Raw genomic sequence first — 14,810 nt, 5'->3', positions numbered from 1 at the left:
ACAATCCTTATCTATAGTGTTAAGAGAATTAAAAGCCATGGACTGAACTAGGCTTTGTTACATGGTGCATTACTATATTAGTTCCTATATATATCATATTTATATTTATTTGAAAACCAAAACAAAAAAGTTGCAAGTTTTCAGAGTGTGAGACTTGACTGGTATTCATGATTCGGCACAAAACCATCTGCTCAATAACCTTGTATTGCTTTAAAATGAAGGAAATGAAACATAAAATTACACCCAGCCCTTTGCAATGACCCGCTTTTCCTTTAAAAAGAAAAAAACAACAAAGAAACACCCAAACTTGATTTCTAGTTAAAAAAAAAAAAAAAAAAACCCAAATCAAACTTAAGAGTTAACATCTGATAAGGTTTTGACCTTTAGTTATTTTCAGATATTTGATTGAATGTCAGTCCTTTAGAAAGATACATTCATTAAAAGATTTTTTTTTTGTTTTATTTTTTTTTGGCTTTTTTTTGTTTTTTTGTTTGTTTTTTTTTTTTTCCTTAATGTTGTTGTTGTATATTTTAAATCAAGGGAGCTGCATGGTGCTCACTGCATTGGCCGGGGTGGCTGACAGAGGCGAGCGGGGTGGCGGACTGTATCCCGGCAAAGGAATCTGGTTGAAAACTTCTAGAGTATAGCTGCCAGGGCTTCCCCCTTAATTCTGGTGATTGGTCTAAAAACCGGAGGGGCTGTGCTGGAGGTGGTGGACGGTAACAGAGGGAGCCAAGGGACCAAGTTCCGGCCGTAGGGTCAGCGCCATGCAGCTGTTCTGGCTACACAGTTGTCACTGGCCACCAGGAAATGCGGCCACAACAGGTTCTAGCAGCAAAGCTCTCCGGAGCTGGCTCGCTCACGGAGAACTGACCAGGCTTGCAGCTGGGACTCCTTAGGGATTCGGGATGCCCCTTGGGGGATTCCTGGGAATGACCCACCACAGTTCCTCGGTCTGCACTTATGTGCGGAGATTCCCTTGGTCACTTTCAAAACAAACTCAGGTGTTTTGGAGACAGATATGCCGGTTTGTTTTTGTTTTTTTGCCTTCTTTCCCTCTGGTAGGGAAACCTTAGCTTATTTCCCAAGTTGCTGGCAGGTATGCTGAATTTTGGCAATGGACTCAAGGCTGAGCTAGAAGAGGAATTACTCATTTCTATGGTTGACAGGGAGTGAAAAGGCAAGGCAAACCACCTGCAGCTGGAAAGAGAGGGAGAGATGTGGGTCCCTCCCCTGGCCTCAGGGTTCGGGATTGGTAGAAAGAGAATGAGGAGGGGGCTCACAGTACAGCATGGCCTAGCAGGGCAGTAACTAGGTCTATTTAGCTGAGTTTCCCCCACCCCGACTGGCCTTTGGGTCTTTCTCAAGGTGAATTCATGACCCATCAGTGCATTAATCATTTCAGTAACAAATGCAGCTTAAGGTTTTTTTCTTAAAAAAAAAAAAAAAAAAAAAAAAAAAGGAACAGAAGGATTTACAAAAAAACCTCACACAGTGCAATAATAAAGGAAACCAGACACTAGTGGAACCCCTAGGGCCACTGTATCTTGTTCACGGGCAAAGGAGGAAGGGAGTCGAGGTCTGGGTAGAGTGTTTTTCCCCAGTCCCCTGCTGGCACTTCTCCATGATGACAAGGAAGTCTCTGCCATCCTGGCCACAGTGCTGGGCTCCCTGCATGACAGCAAAAACAGTGACAATGTTCCAGCAAAGCCACCAGACACAGTTCTTAAGGTCACGGAAGAACAGGAAGCCCAGGGTGGAAGGCACAGCAGAGCCATGAGTCCTGGGGCAGAGAGCGCAGGGCTGAGTCGTATTGCTTTGCTAGACTTCCATAGGAATGGGCTTCTTGTGGGAGAAAAGGGCGCCCTGCCCTCTACTGGACTGCACTGCTCTGAAACCCAGTGGCCGACAGAGGCAGAGAAGAATCTGCGTTATCATGAGTGGTCAGACTGTGCTTCAGTTTCAACGGGCTGCCCCACGAGAGGGCACGGGGGGATCCGTGGGTTCTTTGCAGATATGAGGACTTGGTGGGCAGAGGGCAAGGGGACGAGGTGACCGATGAGGCAGATGGTGAGGAAAATGTCAGGGTGCCATTCAACTTGGTTGCTATCTCGGAAGTAGGGCAAGATGAGGGAAATGGAGTATACAGCTCTCGCCGCTCCGAGCTAGTCCCAGAAGGGAGGGAAAGAGGGCAGGGACGGAGAGGGGACACTGCTGTGCCAGGATACGACCACAGCCTTCTGAGGAGCTTCAACATGGGAAGGAGGGGAGTGGCCCAGCGGAGTAGGGTGACCTTCCTTGTCCATTTATTGTCAAAGAGCAAACCCAGGACACGTTTATGTCAACAGGGCACAAACAAGCTACACATTAAACAACAAAAGTACACCTTCCAGGGGGAAGTTGGGCAGGAAAAACCAGACTTTGTGTGTACAGCTGAATATTTTTCTCTAACTTCATCCTATGAAAATAAAAAATTATTAAAAACCGATCTTCTTTTAAATTAGGATAATACCGCGGTTTAAAAAATAGCCTCGTCGTAAGTGCTTCTCCCTATGAAGTGCTTCTCATAGAAAAATATACAAAATATATTTACATTTATAAAACCTTAAATAGTAAACTGTAAACAGAACAGAGTAAAATCCAATGACTTAATTTAACAGGTTCAGGACACCATCTTGGGGAAAGGAAGAGAAGAAACATTTGATGCTGTTTTGACCACATCCTAAGGAGTAATCAGGGCAGTAGTGTCATTTAATTTACTTAACCTATGGATTTTGCGCAGGTGGCAGAGGTCCCTCGATACAAGGTGGTCTAGTCCCCAAGTTTTGGGCCTTGAAATCTGATTAGTGTTCTGCCGTCAACTGGACACCGACCATTTAAAAATGAAGTCTTCTTATGTCTTAACAAGGGGAAAATAAAGTTACCATGTCCTGGGATTGGGACCCAGGGGTCATCCTGGTTGTGATACTCTGGTTGTTGCATGATTCAGATCCTATTTAAATAATCTTTCTCCTCCTCTAAAAAAATCATGCTACATATATTTCTTTAAAACTCTCCGTGGAGCTTTAATAAAAACTCCGTATTCTGTCTGGTTATGGCCAATGGCTCCTGTCCACTTCCCCCCGGGCGTGCTCACAGGCTCAGGGGTTGTTCCGCAGGCATAGACGATGCCCGACAGGGAGTGTCCTTGAGCAGGCAGTCACTCCCCTCTACCACCCAGAAAGACGGGAAAGCAGTGGGATGAAACAGGGGAACGAAGAAATTGGAGGGGGGCTGGGGAGGAATGAGAGGGACACCGCTCCTATTGTCAAGAAAGGTAATTGGCTGAGATAAGGCTCATGGGGGCAACACTCCCACTTAAAGCCCACAGGCTCCATGTTTGGTGATTCATTGGCACAACCCCAAGACAGCCTTTTGACACCAAAGGTGCTAAGAATCCTGTCTCCCAACCAGAAGTGAACTCTCAAGTGGGAGGATAGTAGGGAGAACCACCAGACCTTCTCTGTTCAACAGACGGCTACAGCTTGAGCCCGGCTGGCAAACTATCAGGTGTCCAACCAACTCTGAATCAACCGCCCCGGCTGACCCCTCGCCTTATAGTGCTTGAGGAAGGCCCAAGGCGCGGATGGCAACTTCTCTCAGACGAGACACTCAGGCCCCGTCTCCCCGCATGACTAACCCTCTCTAGGATCCTTCCAGGCAAGTCTGCTTGCGACCCCATTTACCACTCTGTAACAGCACACAATCAGAGGGGCCCCGGTACAAAGCCGGTCGCGGATCTTGTCTTCGAGACCCCATCTCTCTCTCCAGGACTAGGATCACATGTGTAATGCGAATACGGGACGTAAGGGAGCGCAGCCGTCACGGAGGCCCCTCAACGGCGCCCGCTCCATCCTGGATCTCCTAGCTGTGGGCACAGGCCCTCGGTGCGGCTCTGGGCGCCCCGTCCCAGCGCTCCCACCCGGGGAAGGGAAGCGGCTCTAGTTGAGGAACTTCCGGCACTTCTTGGCGCCGCAGTTGCAGGGCAGCTTGTTGCTGGCGTCCTCGATGGGGAACTTGTAGTCGTAGGTGAGCTCCTCCCCCCGGTAGATCTTGCGCATGGCGAAGATGACGATGTGCTTCTGCCCGTCGATGTTGATGACCCGCGAGTAGCAGTTGGGCTCGCAGGAGTGGTTGATGAAGCGTGCGGCGTTTCCGTGCATCGTGGCGTCCACCACCTCGGAGTCATCGATGCGGAACATGTAGCAGCCGATGCCCTGCGCGGGGGGAGAGGGAGACCTCGTCACTCGGCACAGCTCAGGCCGGACGACAGCTCCCAGCCTTTCTCTGAGGGGGCCTACAGCTGCTGACGAAAACAGTTTCTTCCAGTAAAACGTCCAGACTTCTCTCAGCTTCCAAGATGCTTCCCTAGGAAATTCCTACATTACAGTGACTAGAGGTTTCTTAATGTCTCCACAGGAAAGAGAAACCTAAGACATTGTGTCATTAGGTGCTTCTGATCCTGGGATGCACTCAGACAAATCTTTCAAAGAGCAGTATCCTTATATACTAATCCTTAGGGTGGATTCTGAGCTGCTCGTGGGCCCACCAATTTTAAAGATGTCGAAACATTATAAAAAAATTTAAAAAAGGGAAAGGGAAAAAAAGTATGCTTGAATTCATAAAATATACTATTTCTTTTGGGATGTGGGGATCATACTTTTAGTTCATGGCCCCTCTGTACAAATACTGTCAGAACCGGGAAAATGAAAGTGAGACTCACCTTGCTGTCATAATACTTCTCTCGCTTGTCAGTCTGGATGGAGCGGATGACGTTGCCAGCATACTCAATCACCATCTCACCTGCATCGATGTTTCTCTTACAAAAAAGACCCCGGCCGTGGATGGGAGACCTAGAACATAAAGAAGGAAAACAGATCAGCCATCGATTTTGCAAATCAGGTTAAACTGTGTGAATACATGAATAAATGAATAAAACCTCCTGCCCTATCAGTTCCCCAGGAAGGACAGACTCTTGGAAAGCAAAGGAAAAAAAAAAAAAAAAAACAAAACCTGGACCCACTTGATTTGAGTATATTACTTACTCTAACAAATGGCCAAGAATGAAAGATTTCTCCAATCGGGAGCCCACCAGAAGTAGCAACATTTTAATGTTTACTATGTTAAATTCCTTGTTCAATGCAAGGAGGGGCAGGATCCTAGGACATCAGGTTCCATTAATAGCAGCTAGAAAAACCTCACTTACTGAATGAAGGAGGTCACTCCATGATTTGGTCCACTTTAATTTGGGAAAACGATTAGATTTCCATAATTCCTTCTGAAATTTTAGCCATACCTGTAGACACCAACTGCCTCCTTGGAAGTCTTTTTTAAGTGCCGGAAACGCATGGGCATTGGCAGGTCCATACTAGTTGCCCTCCTAAAGAGACAAGGTGTATTACTCATGAATTCTCTTCAGGAAATAATCAGTTTTGAGTCGTAGATCAAAGGTTTCTAGAGAATATGACCATAGTATTCCCTTTGTTCGATGCCAAGTATAATAACAAGTGTCTCGTAAAATGAGGCCTATAATAGACACAGTCCTTTCTGACCGCGGTAACTACGGTGGTAGGGATACGTCCAAAGCTGACAGAGTTTAGTTTAGTTAAAGAAAATAAAACCTGCATGTTATAGTTATCTGAATTTCTCCTCTCCTCTGCCAGCCAGCTATTGCTACTTTAATACAAAACCACAGTTCAGTGTTCTTAAATGTGACCCGGGAAATTGTGATCCAAGTGAAACCGCACGGGGGCCTGAACAGCCAGAGCAGAGGGAAGCAAAGAGGGTTCCTAACGACCCCCTCCACTCAAGACTTACCGAGCTGACTTCAGCTGTACCTCCTCCTCTTCCTCATCATTGGGGTTGTATTCAGGAGGCTGCCGGTGTTTGGAAGCCAAGAAGTTAAACATGTCAAATGCTGACTTCCTGGAGCCAAAAGATTGAAGCACGCTTTAATAGAAAGGCTTTGAACAGAAGCAGCGAAGGACAGCTTTGACCCTGGAAATCTCAAAGGTGACGTGGGGAAAATGACTGCGTCATCAGATAATAAAATCGGGACCCAAAGCTGCTTAGGAAAGAGAACGGAACTTGCCTCAGGTGAACTTCAGCCCTGGCTGAGCCATGAGGGTTCAGCGGGGGTTCGTTGGCCTCCTCTGGTTTGTGGAAACGGAATTTGTAATTCCTACAGTGCTTGGCACCAGAGAGCTGCTCAATCAGGAACACGACCGCATCGTGAAGAATCCCCAGCATCCTCAAACCATTAACACCTGTGGGACAGAAGGCACCAGGGTAGCCATCGTGCAGCCAACGGGAAACTGCGTGGTACAAAGAAACGCCTGGGCGAGAGAAGAACTCTGCCAGAGGCTGCTCACGGGGAACCGCATTACTGTGTGGCCAAGAATCAGCAGCAGTGAACCATTAGACGACGTGGACACAGGGCTATCAATATGGAAAATGTTCATGGTAGACTAAAAAACAGCCACATCACCGAACTATTTTCTATGTTCTGTATGCACACAGACAGGCTATACGTATTATTTAATTTCATGGTCACAATGCCCATGTGAGTCAAGAATTACCAGCTTTGTTTTCAGGTCAGTCAACTGAGGCTCAGAGAATTTAAATACCACACCCAAGGTCGCACAGCTGGTGTGACAAGGTTTGAACCTTGGGCTCTGGAGCTCCAGTCATGATCCCATTTTCATTTATAGGTTAATGGGGTATCTGGGCTCTGTAACTTCATACTCACACAGGTACCTCACTAAAATTGAAAAGAATGGTTAGTAAAAACCCCCAGCAAAGAACTCTCTTTTGTGCTGTTACAGTGAATGTGTGGAATAATTCACTCGACAGATGCTGTGTTTTACTCAGTCTCATGCCATTAACGAGCATTTCCGATTCTTTTTTATTTTCTTTTTATTTATTATTATTTTTTAAAGATTTTATTTATTTATTTATTTGTCAGAGAGAGAGAGAGAGAGTGAGACAGAGTGAGAGAGGCAGACAGAGTGGCAGGCAGAGTGGTAGGCAGAGGTAGAGGGAGAAGCAGGCTCCTTGCTGAGCAAGGAGCCCGATGTGGTACTCGATCCCAGGATACTGGGATCAGGACCTGAGCCAAAGGCAGCCGCTTAACCCACTGAGCCACCCAGGCGCCCCTCTTTTTTATTTTCTAAAAATACACTTATGTAAGTTGCTGGCAGAGATGATGAAAGGCTTTCTGAAATGACTGGCTTCTTTCATTAAAGGAATGGGGCATCCCAACAACCGCCAGCCCACTTTGACACTAGAAATAGCAATGTTTGGGGTGCCTGGCTGGCTCAGTGGGTATGGCAAGACTTTATTTGAGAGAGAGCACACGAGCAAGGGGGAAGGGAAGAAGGAGAAGCAGACTCTCTGCTGAGCGGGAAGCCTGATGCAGGGCTCGATCTCAGGACCCTGGAACCATGACCTGAGCCGAAGGCAGAGGCTTTAACCCACTGAGCCACGCAGGTGCCCCTGAAGGCAGATGTTTAACAGACTGAGCCACCTAGGCACCCATCAGGTTCATTTTTAAAAAATTTTTTTGATTTGACTATAGGGTGACACAACAGGTTTATTATTTAATTAATCCTCACCACAAATTCTGGAGGTCACATTTATATATTTATTTTTATTTTTATTTATTAAAAAAATTTTTTTAACTTATTTATTTAACAAACAGACACAGCGAGAGAGGGAAAGCAAGCAGGAGGAGTGGGAGAGGGTGAAGCAGGCTTCCCACCAAGCAGGGAGCCCAATGCAAGGCTCGATCCCTGAACCCTGGGATAATGACCTGAGCTTGAGGCAGACGCTTGATGACTGAGCCAGCCAGGTACCCCTATATATTTCTTTTTAGATAAGGAGACTGAGACTCAGAGAAGTCAATTAACTTGCAGTCAATGTAATATTGATCACAAAGGGCAGAAATGTAGCTTGTACTGTTTTTTCTAACTCCAAAGCTCATAGTTGCTTCAGTAAAGGACATGGATAAATCAAAGAAATTTCTGTCCTGTTGGCAAAAACAAAGGGCGGCTCCTCAGGGCGAGGCTGAGAACACGGAGTTCAGGACACTGGCTTACTCTAGCCGCTGGACTTTACACAAATTATCAGTAATCAGTTCAAAGTGACGACTGGGAAAGGCCATGTATGACTGTTCTTTCTCAGGGCGCCTGGGTGGCTCAGTCGGTTAAGCATCTGCCTTTGGCTCAGGTCATAATCCTAGGGTCGTGGGATCGAGCCCTGAATCGGGATCTACGCTCAGTAGGGAGTCTGCTTCTCCTCCTGCTTTCATTCTCTCTCTGTCAAATAAATAAAATCTAAAAAAAAAAAAACAAAACCCAAAAACAAACAAACAAAAAAAAAACCAACCAGATTATACTTTCTTGTCCCCTAAATATCTCCCTCACCAATCTTAAAAAAAAACAAAAAACAAACAAAACACTATCCAAAGTTAAAAGGCAGTCCTTTTCATCTCTCTGATTAATATCCAGAATATATAGAGAGAACGTCTGAAACTCACCCATAACAACAACAACAACAAAGCCTGATTAAGAAATAGGAAAAGGCCCTGAACAGGTATTTTTCCAAAAATGATCTATGAATGATGAGTAAGCATGTGGAAAGACGCTCAACATCATAAATCATTAGGGAAATGTAAATTAAAACTATAATGAGATACCATCTCACACCCATTTGGAGAGTTTCTATCAAAAAGGCAGGGGATGTGGGGAAATTAGAACCCTTAGCACTGCTGGCAGGGATGTGACATGGTGCAACCACCGTGGGAAACGGTATGGCAGTTCTCAAAAAATCTAAAAATGGAATTACTATTTACCAAAAAAAAAAAAAAAAAAAAAAAAAAAGGAATTATTGCATGATCCAGCAATTCTACTTCTGGGTATCTGCCTCCCCCTCCAGAAATGGAAAGCAGGGTCTTGAGATATCCACACTCACATTCACATGGGAGAATTATTCACGATAGCTAAAATGTGGAAGCAACCCTAGTACCCACTGCTGGATCAATCAATAAGCAAACTGTGGCCTATAATACAATGGGACATTATTCAGCCTTAAAAAGGAAGGAAATTTTGCAAAATGCTACAACATGAATGAACCTGGAGGAAATTATGCTAAGTGAGATGAGCCAGTCCACTTACATGAGGTACTGAAAGTAATCAAAATCATAGAGACAGAAAGAATAAAGGTGGTTGCCAGGGGCTGGAGAAAATGGGGAATAGCGAGTTTTAGTTTTACAAGAGAAAAAAAGAGTTATGGGATGGATGGGTGGTTGGTTGCTCAACAATGTGAATGCATTTAACACCACTGAACTGTATAGTTAAAAATGGTTAGGATGGGGCGCCTGGGTGGCTCAGTGGGTTAAAGCCTCTGCCTTCAGCTCGGGTCATGATCCCAGAGTCCTGGGATCGAGCCCCGCATCGGGCTCTCACTCAGCGGGGAGCCTGCTTCCCTCTCTCTCTGTCTGCCTCTGCCTACTTGTGATCTCTGTCAAATAAATAAATAAAATCTTAAAAAAAAAATTAATCTGTTTAGGAAAAATAAATAAATAAAGTCCCAATGCAATATTACAGCAGATAGGAAACCTGAAAGCATTACGCTGAAGAATCCAGGCACAAAAAGCCCTACATTGTGTGATTCCGTATAAATCCCTAGAGACACAAAGTAGTTTAATGGTGGCCAGGCACTGGGACTGAGGCACGACTGCTAATGAGTGGGGTTTCTTGCAGGGATGATGAAAATGTTCTGGATTATACAATAGTGATGGTTGTACAACTCTGTCAATAGACTAAAAACCACTGAATTGCATGTTTGAAATGGGTTAACTGTGTAAGAATTATAACTCAATAGAGTTGTGAAAAACTATTTCTAAAAAAGGTTGATGCTTTTGTAGAATTAACTCTATAGCTTTAGACCAACAAGCTACCAGACTACTCTGAGACGGGGGTAAAATTACCTCTGTGGCCATTACCTGCAAATGAGAGCTGCTTTAGGCGGGCATTTGACCGAGCTTCCTGGACTTTGTCTGTCAGGGACTTCCAGGCATCTGTGAGGAAAGAAAATAGTCCATCAAATATCTCTAACACCAGTGACAAGCAAAAGCACTGAGCTCAGAATCGCTACAGGGTGAAAACACCCTGCTAAAATGGCTTTGAGTTGTTTTCTTAGTTTCAATGAGTCCATGCTAAGAAAGCAGCTGAGAAGGCGCCTTATCCAACAGTTAGACAGGAGGGTCCCACCTTCTGAAAATGAGCCCTGGATCCCCAAAGTATTCACATCTCTCGATGGAAGTCTGGGTCCCAAACCTGCATGTTGGGTATCACTTCTATTCCTCATGCCCCTGAACAAGACAACACTAACGTGAACGACTTAACCCAGACTGTGGGGAGACCTAACCTCTGTTCCATAAAACTAAGGGGGTGTGACTAGAAAACCTCCACTTCCAGCTCCAACTTAAGACTCTAGGATCTCTACTGTCTGGTGGGCTCGTGACGACCACTTCACACTCACTGTGTGGTATTTGCAACTCATACACTCAATATAGTCTTTTCTTCCCTTACGTATCTTTTTTTTTTTTTTTTTTTTTTTTTTAAAGATTTTATTTATTTATTTATTTGACAGAGAGAGAGAGAGAGCACAAGTAGACAGAGAGGCAGGCAGAGAGAGGGGGAAGCAGGCTCACTGCCGAGCAGAGAACCCGATGCGGGGCTCGATCCCAGGACCCTGAGATCATGACCTGAGCCGAAGGCAGAGGCTTAACCCACTGAGCCACCCAGGTGCCCCATCTTTTTTTTTTTTTTTTTTTTAAGTGAACCAGGCCTGAATCTGCAGTCACTGTGGACTCCTCTCTCCACTCTCCATATCCACACAGTCCTGGAAAGTATTCGTTCCTCCCTTTTCCTGCTGGGAATGGGCTTTATTACCGACCTCTCTACTATAGCTATGCTCTCATTAGTGACCTCTTGTCACCTCAGGTCTCCAATTCAGTCCACCTTAAAAGGAGCTACCACATTAAGGTTCTTGAAATTCTGCCTTTATTCCACTTCCCCAGATTTTCAAAGGCCTCATGGTTCGGCACTGAAGGCCCTTTCAAAGCCAGTGCCCGATCCACCTTCGCAATTTTCTCTCTCACTACTACCTGACTAGGATCTCGATGTCCTCTCCCACCTGAGGACACTCTAAACCCACCACATGCAATTCTGTCTAACTTTGCTGACGTCCCTTTTTAGAAAGTCTTTCTCATTCCTCTTTTCCTAGCACAAATTCTATCAACTCCTTTAATAGAATCATCTATTCTACCATTCTTTCTGGGTTTGATAACCCTAACTGACCCCCAGGAATCTTTCCTTCAAATTCAACAGCTAATGAACACCTGACTGCTTGGGATACAAAGAAGAACAAGAAAATAAAATGCCAACCTTACTAGGAAGTTCTCTATTGAGTAAGACGTAAGAGTAAACAGACATTTATAAAAACAAATTTTAAGCTCTAAGAAAAGCATTTAAGATTCTAAAGCAAACAGAAAGGAGGGAATGGGAGTGCCTATTTGCCTCAGAAGGTCAGGGAAGACTTTCCAAGCTGAACCCTGAGGGACAAGGTAGAGTTCACCAGATAAGGGAGGGTAAAAGAACATTCTGGGCAGAGGGAAGAAACAGGTGAAGGCACAGGAGTGAGAGAGAATGGCATCTGAGGTCCACAAAGAAGTGGCAAAAAATAAGGCCAGAGAGAGAAGACACCCCACGTGCTCTGCTAAGTTATGGACTATTTCTCCAGGAACTCCAACTTCTTGAGGACAAGTTAGATTTTATGTCTAACTGGATGTGTAATGCCACTGAGTATCTTCTGTAACACCAAGCACACAACCGCCCACATCAACGGTACTAATGTAAACAAGCGTGGCTCTGGCTGAGACAGAGCCTGCACTGGCAAGACAATCCCATTTTTTTTTTAAAACTTAAAGTAATCTCTACACCAAATATGGGGCTCGAGCTCATGACCTTGAGATCCAGAGTCAGAAGCTGTACCAACTGAGCCAGCGGGGTGCCTGCCAACCTCATTTAATCCACTCACCTTCGATACTTTCTGCACAGATCTGAAAGCCATCGTCACTTGAAATTTCAAAAACAAGTCCTTTCTTGGGCTTTTTCTCAGCAATGCTTTCCTTCCTCTTCTGTTCTTGCTGGAGCCAAAGCATCAGTGGAGAGCTGAAGTTACTTTCTTCTTCTTCCACTGTTTTAGGTTCTGCGAGGGAGAAGACAGATAGGGCCCAAACTGACTACATTAGCAAACACTTACTGAGCACTGATACATTCTCTCCAAGCCTACCAACATTCCACAGTTGGTATGATTATTCCCATTTACAGGTAACAAAACAGGCTTAGGGCGCCTGGATGGCTCAGTGGGTTGAGACTTTGCCTTCGGCTCAGGTCATGATCTCAGGGTGCTGGGATCGAGTCCCGCATCAGGCTCTCTGCTCAGCAGGGAACCTGCTTCCCCACTTCTCTCTCTGCCTGCCTGTCTGCCTACTTGTGATCTCTCTGTCAAATAAATAAAATTTTTAAGAAAAAGAAACAAAACACGAAACAAAACTGAGGCTCAAAGCCGTGGAACAACTTGCCCTGGGTCACAGCTAGAAAGTGACTAAAACTAGATTTTTTTTTTTTTTTTACCTGAAGTCATGCTATCTCTGTGGTAGTTTCTAGTATGACAATTTGATAGTTTTTCAATAAGCAATTGCCCTCAGTAAGGTCAAAGGTAAAAAATAATGATTAATACGAATGAAGCACTGTACATGAGGCACTTTTCTAGGAACTTCCTGTAAATTAAAGATAAACCTCACAAGGACCAGTGAGGTGTTACTATCACATACACTTCAAAGTGTACATGAAGGTGTGAAACCTGAGGCAGAGAGATGGTAAATTAATTAGCCCAAGTACATACAACCATATGTTCTGACAGAAAGAGGCGCCTCAGTCCTCCTAAGGAATCAGCCAATCAGCAGAAGGTGATTATATCCCAAATGTTACTCCTGAGCCTTTTCTACACCTGCTTCTCTTCTGGGAAGTTACCTTGATGGAAACGGGCGAAACCTATATCCAGATCTCTCTAATCTTGAAGTGGCCAGTTCTTTACTGATCATGTTCAGTAGTCAGATAGAAAGTGCTATGGAGGGGCGCCTGGGGTTGTGACCAGATACGTGGTTTTCTTCAGCGACAACTAAGGGATGAGATCAGGTAACCACTAGCTATGAAGACCACACTGATGTTAAAGCAAGCAGAGCAGCACAATCGACAGATGTCACAGACTATACAGTGGAAGGGTGCAAGACCAGGGAATAGATGCCCTGAGGGTTAGTCTACACCTCTGGCCAATCACTTAACTTCTCTGGAGCTTAAATTTTTAAATTTAGAATATTCGTAGATAACGTAGGCCATTTTTATAGTACTTTTGACTTTAAAATTCTAATGCTAACCTGTTACCCACCCACATACCTGTACTTTCTTGCTCATTTGCTGGATTTTGTGTTGCCTGAATCTCAGGAAGAACTTGCCTAAATGGGAAGAAAACCCAATGTAAGATGTAACATCAGCTACTATTCAATTCAAACATGGAAACTGTCCACAGTCGGCCACAGCGCCGTCGGTTACACAGAACAACTACCAGAAACGGACCATAAGACGTCTTGCGTATAAACTGTTGGATAAACACCACCCTACTGTATGATATGTAACATAAAATGCTCTTCTAGGAGATTCTTTCCCAAATACTGGCATTAAGTTTGGGCTTTGGAGTTTGTAGATTATGTCCTTGAAATTTTTCTCATACCCTCCGTGTTAGAAAAAATTAAAAGGACACTCGTTAGAAGCAGTTCTGGAGTTACTTAAGTAAATTAACTGATTTAACCAAAAGCAAAAGCAAGCTTAAGGAGCCAGTAAACCACCATCAATTTTCATTTTTGAAAATTAAATCATAGAAACAACCCAAATGCATATCAATAAGGGGCTATTTAAATTAAAAAAAAAAGTACAGAACAGTATGTATAGCATTACTCATTTTATATAAAAAAGGAATAGAAATATATATTCATATATACACCGTGTGTATCTGTATTTGTATAAAAATGAGTGAATGGATGAAAACAAATTATTAGCAGCGGTTGTTACTAGGGAACAGAAGGGGAGGAGGGTAGGCAGGATGAACATAGAACCATTTATTATTTAAGTAATTATGCATTAAAAAAGTTACAAGTATGTATTACTTCCATTAAAAAAAAAAACAACTCCGGCAACAAGAACAATGCAAATGAGGAAGAATTATGTTTTAAATGAGGTGGACAGAACTGAGGGCTTAACCTTAGAGAAACGATCTTTCTATTTACCCTGTGGGCTGCCCGCACTCCTTCTGTGATGACTGTTCCACCTTAGCTGTGTCCTGCGGCTCAGCCTCTGCTCCCTGAGACCTGGAAGAAAATCATTGCATCTTTTCAAGAAAAACCACCAGGGACTACGTACTAAAGGTGGAGGACAGAAAAAAAAAAAAAAAAAAAAAAAGACTCTAGACTCTATCAGGATCCGATAAAATTTTACAAGTTGGGAAAACTAATCTATGCTGAACAGGTTAGCGGGTGGTTACCCTGAGGGCATTCTGTCGGAGAAGGCACAAGGAGCCTCCTGGAACACTAGGGATGTTTTATCTCCTGATCTTGATGGGGCTACATGGGTGCACTTCACTTGTGTATT

General features: G+C 44.3%; 1 protein-coding gene across 10 annotated transcripts in view; it reads right to left on the bottom strand.

Annotated features, from left to right (window-relative positions):
* Positions 1–1,035: 1,035 nt before the first annotated feature.
* The window catches only part of KMT2A (lysine methyltransferase 2A), a 75,337-nt gene continuing 61,562 nt past the window's right edge, over positions 1,036–14,810 (bottom strand). For all 10 annotated transcript variants that reach the window (XM_032868626.1, XM_032868634.1, XM_032868628.1 and 7 more), the window contains 9 exons: positions 14,450–14,530; positions 13,563–13,621; positions 12,142–12,312; positions 10,043–10,117; positions 6,131–6,305; positions 5,857–5,964; positions 5,336–5,419; positions 4,763–4,892; positions 1,036–4,256 (listed from right to left, as the gene is read on the bottom strand). In XM_032868626.1, the coding sequence (XP_032724517.1) occupies positions 3,981–4,256; positions 4,763–4,892; positions 5,336–5,419; positions 5,857–5,964; positions 6,131–6,305; positions 10,043–10,117; positions 12,142–12,312; positions 13,563–13,621; positions 14,450–14,530 (1,159 nt within the window). In that variant the 3' untranslated portion in view covers positions 1,036–3,980. The remainder of the gene's footprint in view (positions 4,257–4,762; positions 4,893–5,335; positions 5,420–5,856; positions 5,965–6,130; positions 6,306–10,042; positions 10,118–12,141; positions 12,313–13,562; positions 13,622–14,449; positions 14,531–14,810) is intronic.

The sequence above is a fragment of the Lontra canadensis genome, unplaced genomic scaffold, assembly GCF_010015895.1.
Source record: "Lontra canadensis isolate GAN:19392208 unplaced genomic scaffold, GSC_riverotter_1.0 scaffold36, whole genome shotgun sequence".
NCBI classification, from domain to species: Eukaryota; Metazoa; Chordata; class Mammalia; order Carnivora; family Mustelidae; genus Lontra; species Lontra canadensis.
This window is presented reverse-complemented; position numbering and strand designations above follow the sequence as displayed.